Source organism: Hippocampus comes, unplaced genomic scaffold, assembly GCF_001891065.2.
Source record: "Hippocampus comes isolate QL1 unplaced genomic scaffold, H_comes_QL1_v1.1 scaffold45, whole genome shotgun sequence".
Taxonomy (NCBI): Eukaryota; Metazoa; Chordata; class Actinopteri; order Syngnathiformes; family Syngnathidae; genus Hippocampus; species Hippocampus comes.
The window spans coordinates 498,202-519,378 of NW_017805783.1; the positions used below are offsets into that span (position 1 = coordinate 498,202).

Genomic DNA, 21,177 nt, shown 5'->3' on the forward strand with positions numbered 1-21,177 from the left:
AAATATTTGTTTGTTTGTCTGTTTTTACTGTCTTTTTATATCAACTTGCAAGGACCTACATACATTTGACTGTGCTTATATTTACTGAAAATGCAGATAACAATCCACCAGTACAGAAACCGGGTGCTTTCTGTTCTGTTCCCGCCACCCTTTTCTTTCGGTCTTGCTTACTTCATATTGTGTGGTCTTATGTTTACAATCAACTGAAGCCTCCCGCTGTATTCCCTCTGAAACCTAAAATCATAGAATTGATTACTTACTTTTATGACCGAATACTCCTGGGGGAAGTGAAGGGTCTGGTGCCTGACGATCAACGAGACAATTATGCTTCTGCCATGTCGATCGCGTGCCTCTCCTGAGCTCAATTTAAAGGGAATGCGGGGAGCCACTTCGATTGGCCGGGTAATCAAGTCGGCCGCATCCACTCTCTCAACGGCACCAATTTCTAGCTCTGCCCGTCTGCAAAATTACTAAACGAAAACTCCACCCATGTGCATAATCAGACTTCATTTAATGCTGAGATTTTTCTCTCCACAGTTTTTACACCAATAATGTAAATATAAACCTGAGACGGGACTAGATAAGGACCTCATACTGTAGATGTCTACCCGTCTCTTCTTCTTCCTGATTTGAAGTGAACAAAAACAAAAGACTGTGTAGTATTATGTTGATCTGTAGATGCAAAGACTTCAAGATGACTGGGGGAGGGGGGGGACACTAGTCGGGTTTGCATAGAGCCACGTATTCCAATTAGAATGAATCTGAATAACCAAACAGAAAGAAAATGTTCCATGGTAACACTTCAAATGTAATAAAAAGGCCGAATCCAAATGGGATTTTGTTCGCTTTCACAAAGGTAGGATATATTCTTTTTGCCATTCCGAATGTGCATTCTGTCAACAATTCTATCAGAATAACCCAGCTGCGTCCCGTCTGCACAACCTGTGTCTTGACATGTGTCGTGACGTCGTCGTTTACTCTCTTTACAGTGGCAGCCACATACCAGAACTTGTTTTTGATATTGCTTTGATAAGTGTTAAAACAATCACAACTACCGTGCTAAATGGACGGATGAACTCCAATCTTGCTAAATTATGTTGTGTTTACATTGCCTGATGTCCACGTGTCACACAGCTGATCTTCTTAACGTCGTGGCCCATGGAAATGGCAGATCAGAATACATCAGGTCACTTGTAAACAGGTGATCAGAGATCTTCATTGAGAATGATCGAGATGATCGGAACGACAAAAAAAAAAGTCTCCATGAAGCATTTTTATTGCGTTTAGTGATTGGGAATCCTTCTCATCATAATACATGGCTCCAGGTAAATCCGGCCAGTGATGAGACCAGAAGGCTTCCGAGACAAGTTCACGACGGAAGAGCCGCAGGGAGCTGGAAATGTTTTATACTCACGCTCCTGTGTAATCTTCTCTCCTTTCCATAATAGTTGGAGAAGCAAGCAGTCAAGGGCCGCTGCAGAAAAGCGCACCGCTGCTTGCTGCATAACTTATGATAGAACAGCTGGGCTGTGCCTGATGAGCTGCATGCAACACTGAAAACTTCCAATATAGTGATGTGAAGGAACACATTTTATGCAACGCCAATGTTCTCGATTACCATCTTTGATTTGTTGATTAAGAGCAAACAGTGTTATAATCGCATTGTGACAGTCATGTCTGTCGATATTTATGGAGTTGGAAGGGAAAATTTTGGCTTTCATTTTTCATTTAACATAATTGGTTTTTGATGATTTTCTTCATTTGTAGCAACAGAACTCACTCTGGAGGACCTGAAATCCTAATGACACTCTGTTCTCTTCCTCAACGTGGGTGGCACAATGTCCACATTTTCATCCTGGACCTGTGCAGTTGATATAAAAGGTCTACACAGCCATGTTCAAATGCAAATCTTTTTGTGCGCAACAAACAAGGCCAAGATAAGTTTTAAAACATGAATGTGACCTATGACTTGTACAACTCGTGTAATTTTTAAAAAAAATGCCTTTTTATGAGGGAAGGTCAACATTAAAAAATGAAATAATCTGGTTGCACAAGTTTGCATACCCTCTTATAACTGGGATGTTGCCATGTTCGCAATTATCCAATCAGATGAAAATTCATGTTAAATATGAAACAGTACACGCGGCCATCATTTAAAGTGCCTCTGATTAAACCCAAATCGATTTCAGTTGTTCGAACAGGCTTTTCAGACATTTTGGGGGTTGTTTTAGCAGAAGCTTGAAGGTTTTTGTGCCAAGACTTCACTGGTATTTGGAACTGTTCACAATTCCCTCCACCTCATCTACACCCAGGAAACTGCTTTGGGGAGAGGCCAGCGCCAATAGTCGCAGTGTGCCGAAATGACCCGCACGCAAGGAAATGCAGAATTGACAAATCACGCTTTACTCCTTGTGCCAGTTAATCCAGAAGCTCCATTATGGTGATGTTGAATAGAAAATATGTCATGACCATTTAAAAAATATATCTTCTTCTTCTTCTTCTCCTTTCGGCACGTCCCTATTCAGGGGTCGCCACAGCGAGTCAGTAATTTCCATCCGCCCCTGTAAACCGTCCTACCAACTCGCATGGTCGTCTTGGCAAAAGTTTTATGCCGGATGCCATTCCTGACGCAACCCTCCCCATTTCTTCGGGCTTGGGACCGGCACTGGGGAACAGTGCACCCCCATTTGAAAAAAATATATAATTTAAAAATGTTTACATGAACTAAAAGTGTTCCCCGCTGCCCATCATTTAGTCTGTTACTTAAAAAATATATATAATTTAAAAATGTTTACATGAACTGAAAGTGTTCCCCGCTGCCCATCATTTAGTCTGTTACACTGGCTCCGCTTCAATGCTGGTTTTCACCATGAGCAATCAAGTTTCCGCATACACCGAGGAAATCAGACCCTCAGAGTTGCTCCGCCTAATATGATTGATTTCACATTCGCACCGCAACTGAAGTGGATGTACTTTTTTTGTGTGCTTCCAGGTCTGAAACGGAGCTATACCTGTGAAGTGTGCAGCATGACGTTGAATTCGGTGGCGCAGTACCACGCGCATCTGCAAGGCTCAAAGCACCAAAACAAGTGAGTTGATCACGCTACTGTGGGGTCCAGAAGTAGCGCTCATTTGCATCTTTTAAGAATTGATGTTGATGTGCGAAATGCTAAATGCTGCTTTTCATTTTGGCATGGAAAAGATTCTGGTTGCGTTCATCTGTGTCCTTGAAATCCCCTGCTCCCCAAGAAGGTCTGTGCATTTTAGATACAGTGCATTTCATAGGGCATGCATAAATTATGAGAAAATTGTGGAACGAGGCGATGCTGAGAGTGAAATTTTAGATGGGCTTAAATTGCTGGGGGCACTCTGGTAGACTTCAGTCCCATTCGAGATTGTCTTCTCCCCCTCAAAAAACGGGAACCAAGTATTTCCTGTCGGCTAAAAGTGGGTCAAAAATCTGTAACTTTTTTAATTTTGCAAAAGCTTGTCGTAATTTCATGAACATCAACAAACGTGCTCGAGTGAGTTCCGTCGATTCATCAGTGTCAACAACCAAGCCGTGCAATTAAAGTCTGCAGCTTTTAGGCCTTGTGGAAAAAGGGGGTCGATGCAAATATGAGCTCCTAATTTACAGTTCTAGCGTTATTTAACACTGTTTGTCTATCTAGGCAAATTATAAACTTTACTTTGAAAATCAGAACATAGAGTATGTGCTGCTGCATCATGGAAGAAGTAGTTGTGGTTCGAATATCTGCCTGAAAGTCAGTGTGTGCAGGTCTCCGTTGGAACTGTGGAACTGGAACTCTGTGGAGTTTGCATGTTCTCAGCATGCTTATGTGGGTTTTCTCATAAAATATGAGTTTACTTTGATTTTGCTGTCGAATGCAGTAAATTATATGGCCAGTAAGTAGCTCGTTGGTCGGGATTTGTCTTGAGATTTGGAAGCTCTCGTCTAAACACTCAATGCAGACCACAATATGGAAATTGACCTGTTGAAACATGAAAACAGACTTGTTGCTGGAAAGATTGTCAATCTGCTTCCTTAGCGCATGATCTCTGTAAGCAAGGCACCACCCCGATTTTCTTTTTTTAGGGGGGGTGGGGGGGGGGGGTTAAAGTAGCCAAAGCAGCACCACATCGGCAGTTTGTCTTATTTGACAGATGCTACATGGTTTGCTTCTCCAGGAATTAATTCCTCCTGTGAGGCAGTTTCTTGTCACACACGTCCGTGGGGATGCTGGCATCAGAAGACGTGACATACCGTTTAACAGCTCCTTGCTTTAGTCACGCAGGCCTGCACTGCTTGCTGGAGCCAAGGGGTTTCCATGTACATCTGTTCTTTCGGTCTCTGTCACACACTAACACAGATGCATGAACAGTACCTTGTACTGAGCAGTGTCCCACAGGGGATTCAAGCCACACGCGAACCCCTAAGGCCACCACTTGATCGACAACCAGCTTGATTACCCCCCCCCCCCCATGTAAGCCACAACTAGGCGTCTTTTTTTTCATTCATTTAGTTAATGTACGATAACCTTACAGTACATATCTGATGTCCTTTATCATTTATATATAGATCATTTATACATCCATCAATCCATCCATTTTCTAATCCGCTTATCCTCACGAGGTTCGCGGGCGTGCTGCAGCCACTCGCAGCTGTCTTCGGGCAGTAGCCGGGGGCACCCTGAACTAGTTGCCAGCCAATCGCAAGGCAAACAACCATTCATGCTCACAATCACACCTAGATACAATTTGGAGTGTTCTATTAACCTTCCATGGGTGGTTTTGGAATGTGGGAGGAAACCGGAGTACCCGGAGAAAACCCACTCAGGCACGTGGAGAACATGCAAACTCCACAGAGGAAGGCCTGAGCCGGAGTCGAACCCTACCGCTCTGTACTGTGAGGCAGATGTGCGAACCAGTTTTGACTAGCGTGCCACCATCATTTCTAGATTTATATCTATTTATATATCACGCGCAGTGAGTGCATGGCTTCGCTCTACATGACTGAAGCTGGTCAGCACCATGTGAGGTGAAGAATATATTCATTTGTGATGAAGAGTCAACGATATTGATATATATGTTCATGGTGTGAGACTTCACTTGTGCTTTACTTTAGACTAGGAAACCTAAGACTAGGGTAAACGGTTGAAGCTAACTTTACACAGCAAATAAATATCGCCAGCATTTTTCATGTATACGTAGCTGCAAACGTAGAAGCTCATGCTATTTTGTGTTTCGCCATGTAGAGTAAACACCAACAGCTGAACATTATTTTCACTCACAGATGTTGCTGAGATTGGCTAAACACCATCATGTGATTTGTAGCTTTGTGTGCTATTGTGTGAGATTATTATCATACCCCGCTGCAAAAACTGCTGATTACAGGTTTCCTGATGATGAATACCGGCGACGAAGCCATGAACTTGCCATAAGGCAGACAGCTTTTACTTGCAAAACCCAGGATAATTTTCTCCCAGCCTATCTGCCAAGTCAAGGATGGAAAATCTTGGTGTGGGGGTGGCGGTTATATAAGTTAACCCAAATGTGACAATATCATGCAGATGCTTACACATGCATTTTGGTAAAAGGCGAAATAACTTGAAATTTATTTGGTTGTTTGACTTCACACTTGGAGAGTGGGCATGCAACGTGTAAGCAAATTCTTTTTATCGTAAGTTTTCTACGATATTTTTAAGACGAAGCATGTCACGACAATAAAAAATAATTAAATAGGTTTTGAAAATACGGCATGTGCTAGTATTTATAAATGACCATGCCAGTGAGCTAAGGAAGGTACGAAACATTGGTGACTTAAAAACAAAAAAAAAAAATCTGCATGTGGCTCCTGTGTCCTGAAGTAGAAAACAGCTGAGTGCAAGGCAGAGGCAATTCATAAGGTAATATTGTTCCAGCACTCATCTCCCGTTTAATGACTGTGATTTACCACAACACACTGCCAGAGCTGTGCAAAGTGCCAGGCCATTTTGACACCTTGGAACCATTAGTTGCTCACAAAGGGGAGACAAATGTTCATGACAAGATCATCTCCTAGACATTGGCAGTCCAAGATCAGGTTGGACAAATGACAAAGACCAGCACATGCCTTTGACCATGCACCGTCATTTTCCCTATCATCAAGCCTCAAAATAACACGAATGCTGTCTGTGCAGGCAAAGATTTTGTAAATCTCCGAGGTACTTCTTACTTTTCAGACATCACCAAGTGGTAAGAATGTAAAGGTTCAAAATTATGTCGGATCAAACTTATTCATTGAAAAAGAATTGAGCATGACACAAAGAATCCTGAAAATCCGAATAAAGTAAACACTGCAACCAAAACAGCATGAAGAAGGCGCATGCACCTCCTCATTTTTAGCCAGCCATCCTATTGCCATTTATTGGCCAATGAATCAAATTTGCAACCCACGCTTCCCAACATTCCAGGGCAGTTTGCTACGCCACAGTAAATGTGTCCATTGTGTTTACACCCAGGCCAAGGAGTAGTGTAAGAGGGATAGCCGTCTTGGCCAGATTAATACAACAGGGGGACGTAAACCAGGGTGTAAATCACCACTTGATTAAAGGGAAAGAAATGTGACCTGGCACAGAGATATCTACTGAAAAGTGTTCGTAAATAAACCCCTAAAGCACCTCTAAATCCTTTCTCTGTTATCATGCACACTCCAGTATTATGACAACACAGTGTCCACTGGTTCCTGCATCATTTAAAGGGCTGTAAGGCAAGGCAGCTTTCTTTACATTGGGCATTTCAGACACGAGGTCACTCAACGTGATTCATATCATTAAAAGAACAATATTAAAAGCATTTACAAACAAAAGAATAAGGGATGTCCCGATGCGATCACATGATTTCGGGTTTCGAACCCAATAACATTGTTTTCAAATGATCGGGCATCAGGGCAAAAAGATTGTTTTTCTTCATTTTCTGCAATTTTACAATCCAAAACTTTAAACATCTTGTCAAATGGCGCAGTAATAGCTTTGTATTTTATATTACAAGTGAAAGTGAATGAATGCCCAAAAGAGGATAGTTTTGTACTTTAGATACATAAAATGTCCCCCAAAACAATGACTGGTAATTTTAAAGAAAGACATATATATCCCAAAATAGCATTGCATAAAATTATTGGCAATTATCTTTTTTCCACTTCTTCAAAAAATACATACTGGTATTTTGTATAGAACAACATACAATAAACTAAATGGAAATAAATAAATAAATAACCCAGTGGCCAGAAAAAGTGCCGATCAATATCTATGGTTATGCAAATTCTTTTGAAGGAATACAGTGAAGTACAAAGGATTAAATGAACGAATACAACGGTGCTTCAAGTAACAATTAGGAATACCAACAATTTCGCCAGAGTTTGTCACCGTTTAATTCAACTGTGACGTCTCAGTGTGAACACTGGGTGTCATGACATACGTGACAGAAGAAGAAGTCTGTCTTGTCATAGGAATCTGTTGCGCTGGAAATATCAGTCACAAAAAAAAAAAAAAAAAAAACAGACTGATTGTTGAGAATTGCAGTAAAAATAATATTATATTTGATGATGATAATAATAATAATAATAACAAGTAATGTCATATCTAACTTTATTGGGAGGCGAATGCACGCCCAAGAAGTAGATGGCAGTTAATTAATTGGCTTAAAAAAAGAAAAACATGACTAGCCTCTGACATCTCATGAGCTACTACAGTAAGTGACCTGCTTGAGCAACTACAGACACTATGCATGCATGTCCCTTGAATTTCTTGTTTTTCCATCCTTCTATTCTCGCTGCCACCTGATCCAGTCTGCACTCGTTCCAAACACTTGACTCATGGCTCATCGTGCACATGGCTCAGTGTCTCATTATCCTTTCCTTTCTCTGTGCCTTTTGATTAGCGGGCGGACGTTTGGTTGAGCAAGTGAATGATTAAAAAAATAAATAAATACTGCAGGAAGGTGACTGGAGTGCCATTCAGACCCTGCGGTTGCACTGCCAGATGGATCATTTATGTTTGTAGACCAGTGGTAGACAACTGGCAACACGCAGTCCACATGTGGCCCCTTTTCACACTTTGACTGGCCCTTTTATTAATTTTCCCTCCCAGGGAACACCGGGGCTTCATGTAATGGGGAGGGGGACAAATGATTCCAAAATATTGAAAAAAAACATGGAAAATAAACCTCAATCTGCAAATTTGCAGGTGCTAAACTGCAAATGGATCGACTGCATTTTAAGCACCATTCACCACAACATGGTGGCTTGATTGCACTTATTTTCCCCTGTACTGCAACATGAGTAAGCCTAACAAGAATAGTCAATAATAATTGATAATATTACAATTTTGAGTGAGTTGGCTTTTGTGTAAAAATGTACAAAGTGAATTGTTGCCCTTTATGTTTGCTGTTCAGTAGTTTTGTGTTATTCTTGAATCGTAATTTTTATGCAAGAGAGCCCTTGGCAGTGAAAAAAAACAACAACAAAAAAAATCACAGGACTTTGTGTGGTTGTTTTGCTGTTTGCTTCAAAGCCTTTCTTGGTGGGTTAGGATAGTGGATTGTTTATACATGCATTAAGAGTTGAGAATTGAATTCTGAAAACTGAAACTAAGATCACGTATTTTGTACATATGCACGAATCGCACCAAATTTGTATCATGGCATTTTTGTCAGACGTCTGAAGGAAGTGCGTGGTCTTATGTGGCCCCTGAGTATCACCGATGGAAAAATGAGGGGGCCTTCAGCATTTAAGTTTCCCATCTTTGCTGTAGGACGTGCAGATCCTATACCTGGCGCGGTTCGGACACGGGTAAAATAAATTACAATGAAAATTCATTTATAGAACTTACATGAATTTTCTACATTTGGAAAGACAATTTTGTCAAGCGTGAATCTTGAATATCTACCAGTCAATGCAGACTACATTATATTAGATGGTCTCAATAGGCAAATTGCATTACAGTGCCGGACTATGGTGGCTTTCTACTCATTATTAGGACATTTTGACCAAGGCATTTGATTTGATCTGCACAAAATTTGGGGATTTACAGATGTCTGATTTTAACTGGTGCAGACTTGTGGCAGCATTTCTGTCATTATGGTAGTACCTTTCTGCACACAGGACAGGTTTTCCCCCAGAAAACCTGCTAAGCCTGCTAGTAGAGAGGCTGACCAAGTCATCATTGAAATGTCTTTTTTTTTTCAATGTACCGGTACTGTATTTACATTATTTATTGGTGAACTATCTCGATAAACCGTTTTTTTTTTTTTTTTTTTGAAATGCCACTGTAATGTTCGAACAAAAATAATTAAAGTAAATCCTTTTTAAGGGCAATTAGCTTTCAATTCTCAAGAATATGGAACATCTGCCAAGAACATTAAAAGCTTAGATAATTAAAAAAAGTCTAATAATATTAAAAAAGAAAAAAAAGGACTCCGGTTCTGTTAATGTAATATTGGTTGTTCTGTGTTACTAAGTGGATTAAAACTATTTTTTTCTTATGTCATTAGTAAATCATGATAAATGCTTTTGTGAATGCTTTATCTTTGAATATATCAGCGATGTAACTTTTCCTGTTTCTCTGCTCCCTCGACAGCCTGAAGAATCAAATAAGTGTCCAGTGAATGTGAGACAAAACAACTACGCTGAACTGATGTCAGACAAGCTGTGGTCAGCTTGCCCTAGTTTTTTTTTTTTTTCTTCACCTGCTCTGCGAACTGTCTTCATTGCCTCGTATGTCTTTCACCATGAGTTTGGCTGGCCTGGAAAATGAAGGACTTGCTTTTCTTTTCTACTGCAGCACTGCATCAGCTTTCTCATCTGAGAGCGATGGGGCGGGTGGGTGATCACGGGTAGTTGGGAGGTCCACATACGACAAAACAGTGACAAGATTTTCTTTGCATGGCTGGCCATCCAAGCTGTTTAAACTGTTCATTTTCTGCCGCTAGTCAAACAGAATTAATATCTGTTGCTTAGTGGCAGCGTTTCTGCATTCAATGGATTATAGGTTCTTGTTTGCATTACAAAGGTATGCTGTGATACCTTTAACTTCTTGAAAATAAATATGACATGTTTTAGTGATGAAATAGACGTATATTATTTATGTATTTATCCTTTTCTTATTCGGATTTTGGATATTTGGTTGAATCTTTTTGCATTAAATGGCAATATGTTTGGACGGATTGTGTAAATTGTCGTTGCAGACTCTAACATTTGTGCAATGTAAGAAAACGTGAAATTGTCTAGAGGTGAGTCAAATAAATGAAACTGCTGCATCTACTTTGTACATTGAACCTAAACTTCTAAGGTCAAAGAAACGACCGACATCACGCAATAAAAAAAATTGATGAGAGTATACAGTGACGGAATGTGTACAAATCCTAACCCGATGGCTCAACAAGTATTTTTGTCAACAGATTTCCACTGTGAATGTCTGAATGTCTTGCGTTCATACCAGCAGTTATTTTGTGTTAGCTTCAAAATGTACTACTTAAAGAATCATTGCATTCCATGAGTGAAGTGAAAATAACAGTGTGCATGTTTTCCCCTTGCTTGCGTGAATGTGTGTGTGCGTGTGTACATAGTCATACTACTGTCCATAATATGTAAATGTATTTACATCCATCCATCCATTTTCCGATCCGCTTTATCCTCACAAGGCGGGTGCAGGAGCCTATCTCAGCCGTCTTCGGGCAGTAGGCGGGAGACATCTGAACCAGTTGCCAGCCAATCGCAGTGCACACAGAGACGAACAACCTATTCGCGCTCATATTCATACCGAGGGACAATTTCAAATGTTCAATCAGCCTCCTATGCATGTTTTTGGAATGTAGGAGGAAACCGGAGTACCCGGAGAAAACCCGTGCGTTTTGGATGCTGTTTTTAGTTTGTATTTTGGATGTTGTTTTTAATGAAGACATTTTGTTTTGAATCTTAAAATTTTATCACATATGCCCTGAATGACCTCATCACACACACAAAAAAATCTTTGACTGCTGATAATGTTATGATTGAAGACTAGAAAGATATCAACGCACTGGCAGAAATAACGGAATACTTTTCAGTTATGACCTCATATGCAGCGACCTGGGAAGAGTGAGGATATTGCCTCTTGGGGAGTGGCTATGAAGGCCCCCCCTGTTCAATTTTTTAAAAATCTGGCCCAGCAACAGGGCCACTGGACTGCTTGTCCAACCTCTTTTTGTCCAAGCAGATTGAACTGATTTGCATCGTGTGCTACAATTGCTTTTGCTCTTACGCAGGAACAGGGCGTGTGTGTGTGTGTGTGTGTGTGTGTGTGGGCCTTGTCCAGTCTGCAGCAAGCTCTTACATTCACTTGTATTGAGGTAACTCTGTTTGGCTCCAATAAATTCATCATAACTCATTGAATTGTTTACCGGTTTTGACATGGATTGTTTTGTTACAAGTATTAGACATGCAGTTATGATACCAGATAGCAGACAGCTTTAGGCTTTATTTTTGCGTATTTTTTAGACAAATTCTTAAAAAAAAAAAGTGTTCTGCAAACCAAAAACAACAACCCAACAACAATGACCTTGACCATATTTGAAATATTTTTTTGTTTTTCTTTGCCCATTTTCTGGCACATATATTATTGGCCAATGTGAAAATGAAAACAGATTTTCTTTTATTCTTCTATTTTTGTGTTCATCTTTTTAGATCTGACTCAATAGTAGTGCTTCACCAATCATGAACCACACCGCATGTCACACTGGTTTTATCAAATAAAAGTAGAAGTAAAAGTGCTTTTATTGTGATGTTAATGTTATTCTTAAAAAAATATCACAACAGTATTTTGTCATTAATTACTGATTCCCACGCCCATGAGGTACTTTGGGCGGCTATGCCATCTTCGGTTGTTTTAACATATTTTTTCTTTGCTGCTACTATGGCCTGTTGTCTGAATTACGGTGCATCTAGCACGTTGGTATCCTTTTGATAGTGAGGAATGTGGTTTCCTGAGATGGTATCATCTTGAATCCACTGGCTGAGTAAGATAAGAACTTTGAAGAGTTGGAGCCTGCAGGCTGGAGAACATCTGAGCCGGGGAAATCTGTGGGGGTTGATGCATTTCAGACTCTGCCTTTGAAGAAAACCATGATTATTTCAAGAACCAGTGCTGTAAATATGTTGATTTTTCTTCCTTCATACTTCTCAGCTCACTTGGGTGAGGGTGAAAAATATTCTCTCTCTCTCTCTCTCTCTCTCTCTCTCTCTCTCTCTCTCTCTCTCTCTCTATATATATATATATATATGTATATATATATTTTTTTTTGGGCTGGGGGGATTCCCATCAAGTGCAAGTCCCCTGTGTATACCTCAGTGTATAAAAAATCTGTAATTGCTTTTTTTCCAGGAGTGAAGATGTTGTATTCTAAAGTATGGTGTGTATGTGGCACAATTTACTATTAAGAAAATGTACAGCTATGATCTAAAAAATTTAAAAAACATCAGTTCAGACAGTATAATATTCAGTCCAGCCTTCAACTCAGCCATAGTAAATCACATTGTACTGTCGTGAGCAGAAGAGGTAGTGGAACAGATCTTTCTTTCTATGTAACACCTAATCCATTCGTCTCTGTTCCAAATACTTCCCTGAAACGAATTTGAGGCGAAATAAGACGTCTGCTTTCCTGAATTCCAAAATTAGACATGATTAAGCCTTTTGTTGGATCTTGAGCTTTAATCCATCTTCTGATCCACCTCGTTACACAGACCCATTATTGCCTATTCATGAAGGAAATTGATTTCTCTTTGCATACAAAGTGGATGAAAGTTATCTGGGAAACAATATGAATAAATATTTAATGTCATTTTAACAGAGCATTTTTGGCATCTCAATTTCCTTTGGCTGGAACAGTCTTCTCCTTTTTACTTTATTGCTGTGAGAAATGCTAACTGCGAGGTCTTCTGAACATGCAGATGCGCATTCACATGAGCCGACGAGGACACGCACATTAAACAAGGCCTCGTTGAGGACAAATAAATAATTTGCTCAGTTTCATGAAGCCAAGCGTACCGGGAATGGAGAATTTGATTGCATGCATTTACAATGCATCATCTTTTTGCATTGTTTCTGTTTTAGGGCATTCTCTGTTTGCCATCAGGCCATCACACTGACATGCATGCAAAAGCAAAGAATATATATTGTAGATAGCAGACTTAAAATGAAATTTCCCTTCTAGGTTAAAAGCAAAAAACAAAAAAAAGAGATTAAAAAAATTGCATTAAACTCCTAACTACATAATTTTTTTCCTTTTTTCACACCAGATCCTCAAATTCTTACCCAAATCTACTTCGACATAGTTTTATGAGAAAAATGACCCTGGATTGTCATCTCTGTAATTGTAACCAGTTAAATTCCGTGTAATAAGTGCTTCATTTCACTTCTCTTTCAATTTGGCAGACTGTCTACTTACTGTAGAATACGGCAGGTCGATCGAAGCCTGGATGGATACTTTGTCAAGTGCGCAGTCAGTGAATAACAGGTGCAAACTGCACTCAGTTGTCAAACTTTGTGGAAGCGTTTGCACTGGTATGTCATTACCGCAATATCCTTTGTGAATAGGATGATAAGGAGCAAATTGCCATTCAAATTGCTGTCAGTGGCCACAGTTCATTCTTTGTGGATTTGGCCCGCCGTGTGTGGTGACCTTGAAATCAGGGTGTCCTTGTCAAATATGGCAGTGTGCTCATTCTCCCATCGATTTACGCGTCTTTTCCCTTATGCGCAGCTGAATCTGAACAAAGTGATGACTGTTATCGGCCAACTCGAATGATTCAGGGCGGCGGCAGGGAACTGCTGGAGCAGGATCGAGGACTGGTGCTGCTGAGGAGCCGGGACAGGGGCTTGTAATTGCCAAGGCGCGGAGTTGAGGGCCTGGTGCTCTCGAGGCAGCGAGAAGGGGGCCTGCAACTCCCGAGGAGCCGGTACGATAGCGTGTAGCTGCAGAGGTGCCGACACGGGGCCTTGCCTCATCAATCTGCCACCATAGGGATTGGGGACCACAGGAGACATAAGGAGCCAGAAATACAGGTATTGGGGAAGGTGAACAAGAAGAAACATGATGAATTAGACGAGATGACGATGTAGACAGGGAACAAGGTGATGAAAAAGGAGTAAGTGGCTTGGGGGCAGGTTCAGAATGGCGCGACTTGTGTTGGTAGGAACCAAAACCTTTACCTGGGAGCCCACGTTGGCCACGCCGCAGAGGTCCCTGATAAATTCGGCCATTCGGGCACCCAAATAAATCTCTGAAGGGAAGGTTCTGGGATGAACACTGAGGGATGATAATCTGAAAATATGACAAAAATTGCCAAGGTCTTGAGTAACGACTGGGGAAGGGAGCAGAAACCCCAAATTAGCATCAAAATCGGAATTGGAATCAGAAAGGAGGTTAAACAAATTGGGGCCATCTTCACAATCAGAAAAAATCTTGAGTGTAAATAATTTGACTCCGATTTAACAGAAAACCACAACAATAGAGGGTTATATGCAAATGATTACACATACATAAAATACAGTACAGCATAAATTGCACGGCGGAGGGGACACACATGCACGTACAATGCACTTGGACATGCAAACATACACATGCACAACACACTCACAGAACTTATTGTTTCACTTCTGTTCAAAGTTCGTGTCATCAGTTCAGTAGCATGCAGATAAATATTTTTGCTATCAAAAGCCCTTTTGTGCTGTTGGTTATGTTGTTTTGTAGAAGGAAAGTCTTTAATTTAAATATTTGAGATGTCACTAAAGCAAAGAACAGCTGTGACGTACTTAAAATGATGTTTGAAATGTATGCTTTTTTTTTTTTTAACAAACGTGGTTTACAAGGTCTTTTTCTAGTTTTTTTTTCCTCCAAAAATGGAAATCCAATGCAATTTAGCTATTTTCTAACGCTGATTGCTAAAGAAGGGAAAACCTTTTTCTTTTCAAAAAGAAGAGAGTGCCGTCTTTCTTTTGGTAGAATTCATGTTTATATCGCCGTCAAACACGACAACCTGTTGGCCTTGCAAATCAGTCCAAATCCAGTAAAACGGCTGGGATTGAGGAGCTTGCTCCAGTGAAAATGGCTGGGATTCAATGAGTTCACCTTCATTCAACGCACTCTTTCGATATGTTTAATCATCCCCGTTTGTGTAAAATAATTTTTCTTTGACACGAGGCCATTTGCATTTGTATGTAATTGTTGTAATTTTTAAGTAATTGATACGTTTGTGTTAATACCACACTACAACATCGGTTGCCACAAGATGACCGGGTGCTTAATTTACAGGGAAGATGCAGCGTTTCATTTGAAGATTAGTTGGTGCACTAAATCAAGTCTGTCAAACAGTGACTAAATTAATTAGCATAGAAACAGAATAAATATCCCATAATCAAACACATTACATGCTGCTGCCCCTTATCTGTGTAAGCATCAGCAGGAAACTGGGTTCAAATTAGCAATTCATATTAGGTGCAGTTGTCTGCTACTGATAATTGGAATAAGGTGAGATTCACTTGATCAAAGCGCTTTGGTAATTCTGCCCTGAAGACCTTTAATGTTATTTGTTTTCATTTTTCACGCTCGAATCAGTATATCTAGTTTCCTTAACACGTCGTCGTCTGGTTCCCTTCATAAAATACGTTTTATTTTTAATGGCTTGAAAAGTCACCCTCTGTAGGGCAACCCTTATTAAAGCTTTTTGTTCTGCGGCAGAGATTTAAAGTTCAATCTATGCTTGAAATTATCGTTTCTGGGTCTTTCAAAAAGGGTGGGAAGCTCGGTCATAGGAGAGGGGCTCACAGTTGAGTCGCTGCTCATCCGCATTGAGAAGTCAGATGAGGTGGCTTGGATATCTGCTCAGGATGCCTTCTGCACACCTCCCCACACTCGTCCCACCGGGCGAAGGTCCTGGGGACGAACCAGGCACGGTGCAGAGACTATGTCGCCCAGCTGGTCTGAGATCTTCTCGGGATGGCCCCGGGGGAGCTGGATGAAGTGGCTGGGGAGAGAGAAATCTTCCATGCTAAAGCTACTGCCACCATGAACAGTAGTAGGCGGGGGACACCCTGAACCAGTTGCCAGCCAATCGCAGGGCACACATAGACGAACAACCATCCGCACTCACACTCACTCCTAGGGACAATTTAGAGCAGGGGTGTCGAACTCATTTTAGTCGCAGGCCAATTTGGAGTTACGTCTTCCCTCAGAGGGCCCTTATGACAGTGAAACCGCAAAATTATTACTTAGACACAACAAATTAATGGATTACTCGTTTTGAAATAAGTCAATTAAAATAGATTGTTCAATTATTGTTCGAGTGAGGGTAAACAGGGTAACAAAATGATTGCAAAATCTCAACGTTATTTATTACACGTGACAATTTGACATTTCGGTACAGATTTAGCAACACATGATTTGCTTTCACGGGCCACATCAAATGACCTGGGGGGCCGGATGTGGCCCCCAGGCCTTGAGTTTGCTACTTTGATTTAGAGTGTTCACTCATCCTGCCATGCATGTTTTTGGAATGTGGGAGGAAACCGGAGTACCCAAAAAACCCACGCAGGCGAACAGGAGAACACGCAAACTCTACAGGAGGCCGGAGCCGGAATCGAACCCTGCACCTCTGCACTGTGAGGCCGACGTGCTTACCAGTCGACCCCCACGCCTCAGGTTCCCTCTCATGCGGACTTATTCAGTAGTTTAGAAGTATGTTAAGTAGGTAGGGCTAGTGAGAGTAATGGAGCTCGAGCATTGCGTATTCATTATTGTGTGCTTGCTTCCACAAGTCCTCTTGGAGCTGACTTCTCCATGGGTGGCCTTACTACATCTGACAGGATTTATACGGATACACCGTCTATAAAAGATAGGTGGCGGGGGGATTGATGAGTACTGCAAATGGATAATTGTGAAATTGTTCTGGTGACAGGAAATGTATCTATGATTGCTTCGCCCATAAATAATACTTGTCAACTGTGAAACATTTGTGGAAGGCAGTTTTTTGTTGTTGTTGTTGTTGTTGTTGTTGTTGTTGTTGTTGTTGTTGTTGTTGTTGTTGTTGTTGTTGTTGTTGTTGTTGTTGTTGTTGTTGTTGTTGTTGTTGTTGTTGTTGTTGTTGTTGTTGTTGTTGTTGTTGTTGTTTAGACACAACAAATTAATGGATTACTCGTTTTGAAATAAGTCAATTAAAATAGATTGTTCAATTATTGTTCGAGTGAGGGTAAACAGGGTAACAAAATGATTGCAAAATCTCAACGTTATTTATTACACGTGACAATTTGACATTTCGGTACAGATTTAGCAACACATGATTTGCTTTCACGGGCCACATCAAATGACCTGGGGGGCCGGATGTGGCCCCCAGGCCTTGAGTTTGCTACTTTGATTTAGAGTGTTCACTCATCCTGCCATGCATGTTTTTGGAATGTGGGAGGAAACCGGAGTACCCAAAAAACCCACGCAGGCGAACAGGAGAACACGCAAACTCTACAGGAGGCCGGAGCCGGAATCGAACCCTGCACCTCTGCACTGTGAGGCCGACGTGCTTACCAGTCGACCCCCACGCCTCAGGTTCCCTCTCATGCGGACTTATTCAGTAGTTTAGAAGTATGTTAAGTAGGTAGGGCTAGTGAGAGTAATGGAGCTCGAGCATTGCGTATTCATTATTGTGTGCTTGCTTCCACAAGTCCTCTTGGAGCTGACTTCTCCATGGGTGGCCTTACTACATCTGACAGGATTTATACGGATACACCGTCTATAAAAGATAGGTGGCGGGGGGATTGATGAGTACTGCAAATGGATAATTGTGAAATTGTTCTGGTGACAGGAAATGTATCTATGATTGCTTCGCCCATAAATAATACTTGTCAACTGTGAAACATTTGTGGAAGGCAGTTTTTTGTTGTTGTTGTTGTTGTTGTTGTTGTTGTTGTTGTTGTTGTTGTTGTGCTGACCTTTTTTAGTATGTTTGTGTATATGTGTGCTCTTGTAACATTGATCATTTGTTTTGTCTATTGTGGTTGCGTTTTGGTTTTGACTTTTGATTGTAAGGCTGTTTAATTTAACCTTGTCTTGTTGTAATACGTTAATATTCGGATCCCCGTCACCCCCAAAAAAGTAGCTAGCTGGCACATGATTGCGTTTTTGCAATTCCCCTGACTGGAGCCTTAGAGATTATCCTGTGGAGCTATAATGAAAAGAAGAGAAAGAAGGCTGGCGCTGATCACACACAATAGATAGCTGCTTTTATTGTAAGGAAATTCTAAAGCAATCTTTCCCAGAGGCGCTTTAAACACAGATGACCCTGAGAAAAGGCAGATAGATTAACGCCACCCTCGGGAGGACTGACACCTTGCATAATTTAAAATACCTCACTCGATTATTTCTGAGGAGTAATTGGCCCTTATAAGAGCAGAATATTCATTGTGGTATCAATTGTGTTGTCATTGGAAAATAATTAATTATCTGCAAACAATGACGCAAGCCATTTTCAACACTTACGATTGGTCAATAATTCGTATAAATAACCACCCCACACGTGGCATAGATTTTTGAAGGTGGATTTTGCTGCCTCATTCATGTCCCACAAATGCAGTATGCATCAGAATACCTTATTTAGACTAGTGGGGGTCACAGTGAACACATTGAAAAGAAAATGTTTGAGTTGAGTTCCCCTTAAGAACTCCCCCAATAAAATGTATTTAGAATTTGTGACTGATAAAAAAATGTCTGTCCATCTTAAAACTTGTTTGAAGCCATATTTACTCCTTCACTTTCAACACAACATGACACTGACCTTGTTTTGTACTGTATATTTGTTGGTATCATTCATTTGTGTTTTAATTGATTCTTTTCACTTTCTTGTGTTCTTGTATTATTGTTATTTCATGTTTTTGAAAAGTGCTTTGTTCCAGCTGCAGCTGCTGTGAAATGGACGAAAAAATTTGTGTTCTATTGTATTCTATTGTATAAAACAAGTTCATCAATTCAAGAAGAGTGCATTGAACAGCAACAGTGCAACTTTATATTCTCAATACCACCTGCATTTTGGTAAATGTAACTGACTCTTTTGAAAGCCCATGCAAAAATTACAAACAGGATTCAGGTTGAACATGTAACGACTTACAATAAAATGTGACAAAAGACATAACACAGAACCATGACTCGCGTCTTATTGAAGCTTATTCTGGCTCTGGTCACTATTTCAAACTGCAAAGTAACCGCTCCTTTTCCCCGCCATCCGACTTTCTCTCATGCTTGCTTCTCCTGTTCTCCCGTGTTGCTGTTACTACCAGCACAACCCAATATACTGTACCGTATTTTCCGCACTTTAAGGCACACCTAAAATCATTCAATTTTCTCAAAAGCCAACAGTGCACCTTATATATGGTTCAATAGTCTGATTTCTTGGACGTAGTATTTTAAATGTTCGCTAAAGAGCTTTGTTACACATGCAGTGGTTGTGAACGCACTATATAAATAAAGCTGCATTGTATTCTATTGTATTCCCTTTAGCGTCGCTCATTCTCGCGCAGTGTTTTTCAATCTTTTTCAAGTCAAGGCACATTTCTATCATTGAAAAAATCCCGCGGCACACCACTACCTAAAAATGTGAGAGAAAAAAAAGCGTATTTTAACAATTAAGTGTTATGTTGTTATAAAGCAGTAAGGCAGTTTCCTAGCTGCTGCTGCGCCCTACCGGTATGGAAGAGTACTACACGATTACTCTTCCAGGCGATTGACCGCACAGACATACATATTGGATAATTTCCCACGGCACACCAGACAATATCTCGCGGCACACCAGTGTGCCACGGCACAGGGTTTGAAAAACAGTGGATGCATAACGCAACCCCAGGCACCATTGTAGCTTCTATTCTATGCGCCTTATAATGCGGTATGCCCTATGTATGCATACAGTTTTTTTAAAAAGCCATTCATTGAAGGTGCACCTTATATGCCGATGCGCCTTATAGTGAGTAAAATACCGTAATAGCCTGTAGCCGTAAGACTCGAGTTCCTCAGTCAACCAAAGACACAATTCCTTGTGTGTTTTTGACATACTTGGCTAATAAAGATGATTCTGATTTGTTGTATCTAAAATGTAAGAAAGAATTAAGTTAGTCCTTGAATGACAGTCAAGGAATAACAGAGCCCACAAACTTTTTGGTCTTTTCACTGTTTCCAGCACCACGAGCCAGTTGCTCAAATTGATTGGTTTTGGTCTTCCATCACAATAATGTCCATTTCAGAGGATGCTGGGAGTGCGGAAGTCATTAAATGAGCCCTCTGAAGCACTGACTGTCCATTCGATGTCTTGGGGTTTGTAACTCCTGAACTCCTTTCTATAATGTTCCATATTGATTGATAGGCTATGTTCAGTTAGCTCCAGTCACTTTGTCATTTCAAAATGTCCAATAAGATAAAGGCAATTGAAAAGGCGAAAATGTTACAGCCCGATAGTGCCCTGAAACCAGCCCGACACATTTCACAAATATTGCAATTTGCTGAAAAAAAAAAAAAATCATTTTTCTAACGTTTTTCTTCAAAATGTTGAGTTTACTCCCGGTTGATAATTGTCAAAATTGTCAGTCTAAATTGCTGTTCTTCAGAAGGGGCCTTAGTACTGCTGTCCTGAAAGCAGCAGGGAAGGTGCCTGTCTGAAGAGTAGGGTGGTCCACATTTTCATGGCAAAAAAAAAAGTTTGTCGGATTGGTCGGGCCGGGTCGGAATTCTTGTCGATACTATGGTACAAGGTTCTGTGCAAAATTTCATTCCGATCTGATGATATTTTCCTGTCCCGCAAAGCGGCCAAAGTTTCCACCATAACAACTGGTATCAATCGGGTGAACATGTGTATTTTAACCGTGCCCTGTTTGCCATGCGTGACACTGGCTGGGCTGAATGTTGCCCGAACGATCACCTCCTGACTAACTAACCATTCCATCGCTGCTCTCAGCAGCCGGAGACAAACTCATCGGGCATCGGGCACGGTGATGGCCCGGCACCTGTGGTACGTCTCCGAGGAGCTCGTTGGCCTCTCCCTCTTCGACGAGGCGACGGCGGTCGAGGAGAAGCGGGCCATAGCCAGCGCCATGCAGGAGCGGCTGGGCGAGAAGAACCCGCCTCGCCGTGCCCACG

General features: G+C 41.0%; 1 protein-coding gene across 3 annotated transcripts in view; it reads left to right on the plus strand.

The window, feature by feature from the left end:
- Nucleotides 1-21,177, plus strand: part of zmat4a (zinc finger, matrin-type 4a) — a 73,749-nt gene that overhangs the window by 51,283 nt on the left and 1,289 nt on the right. The window contains exons 6-7 of one of the 3 annotated variants that reach the window (XM_019885349.1): nt 2,993-3,089; nt 9,615-9,688. In XM_019885349.1, coding sequence (XP_019740908.1) covers nt 2,993-3,089; nt 9,615-9,642 — 125 coding nt within the window. In that variant the 3' untranslated portion in view covers nt 9,643-9,688. Of the gene's footprint in view, nt 1-2,992; nt 3,090-9,614; nt 10,353-21,177 lie in introns of those variants that run through there. The other 2 variants (XM_019885348.1, XM_019885350.1) reach the window with 2 other exon arrangements.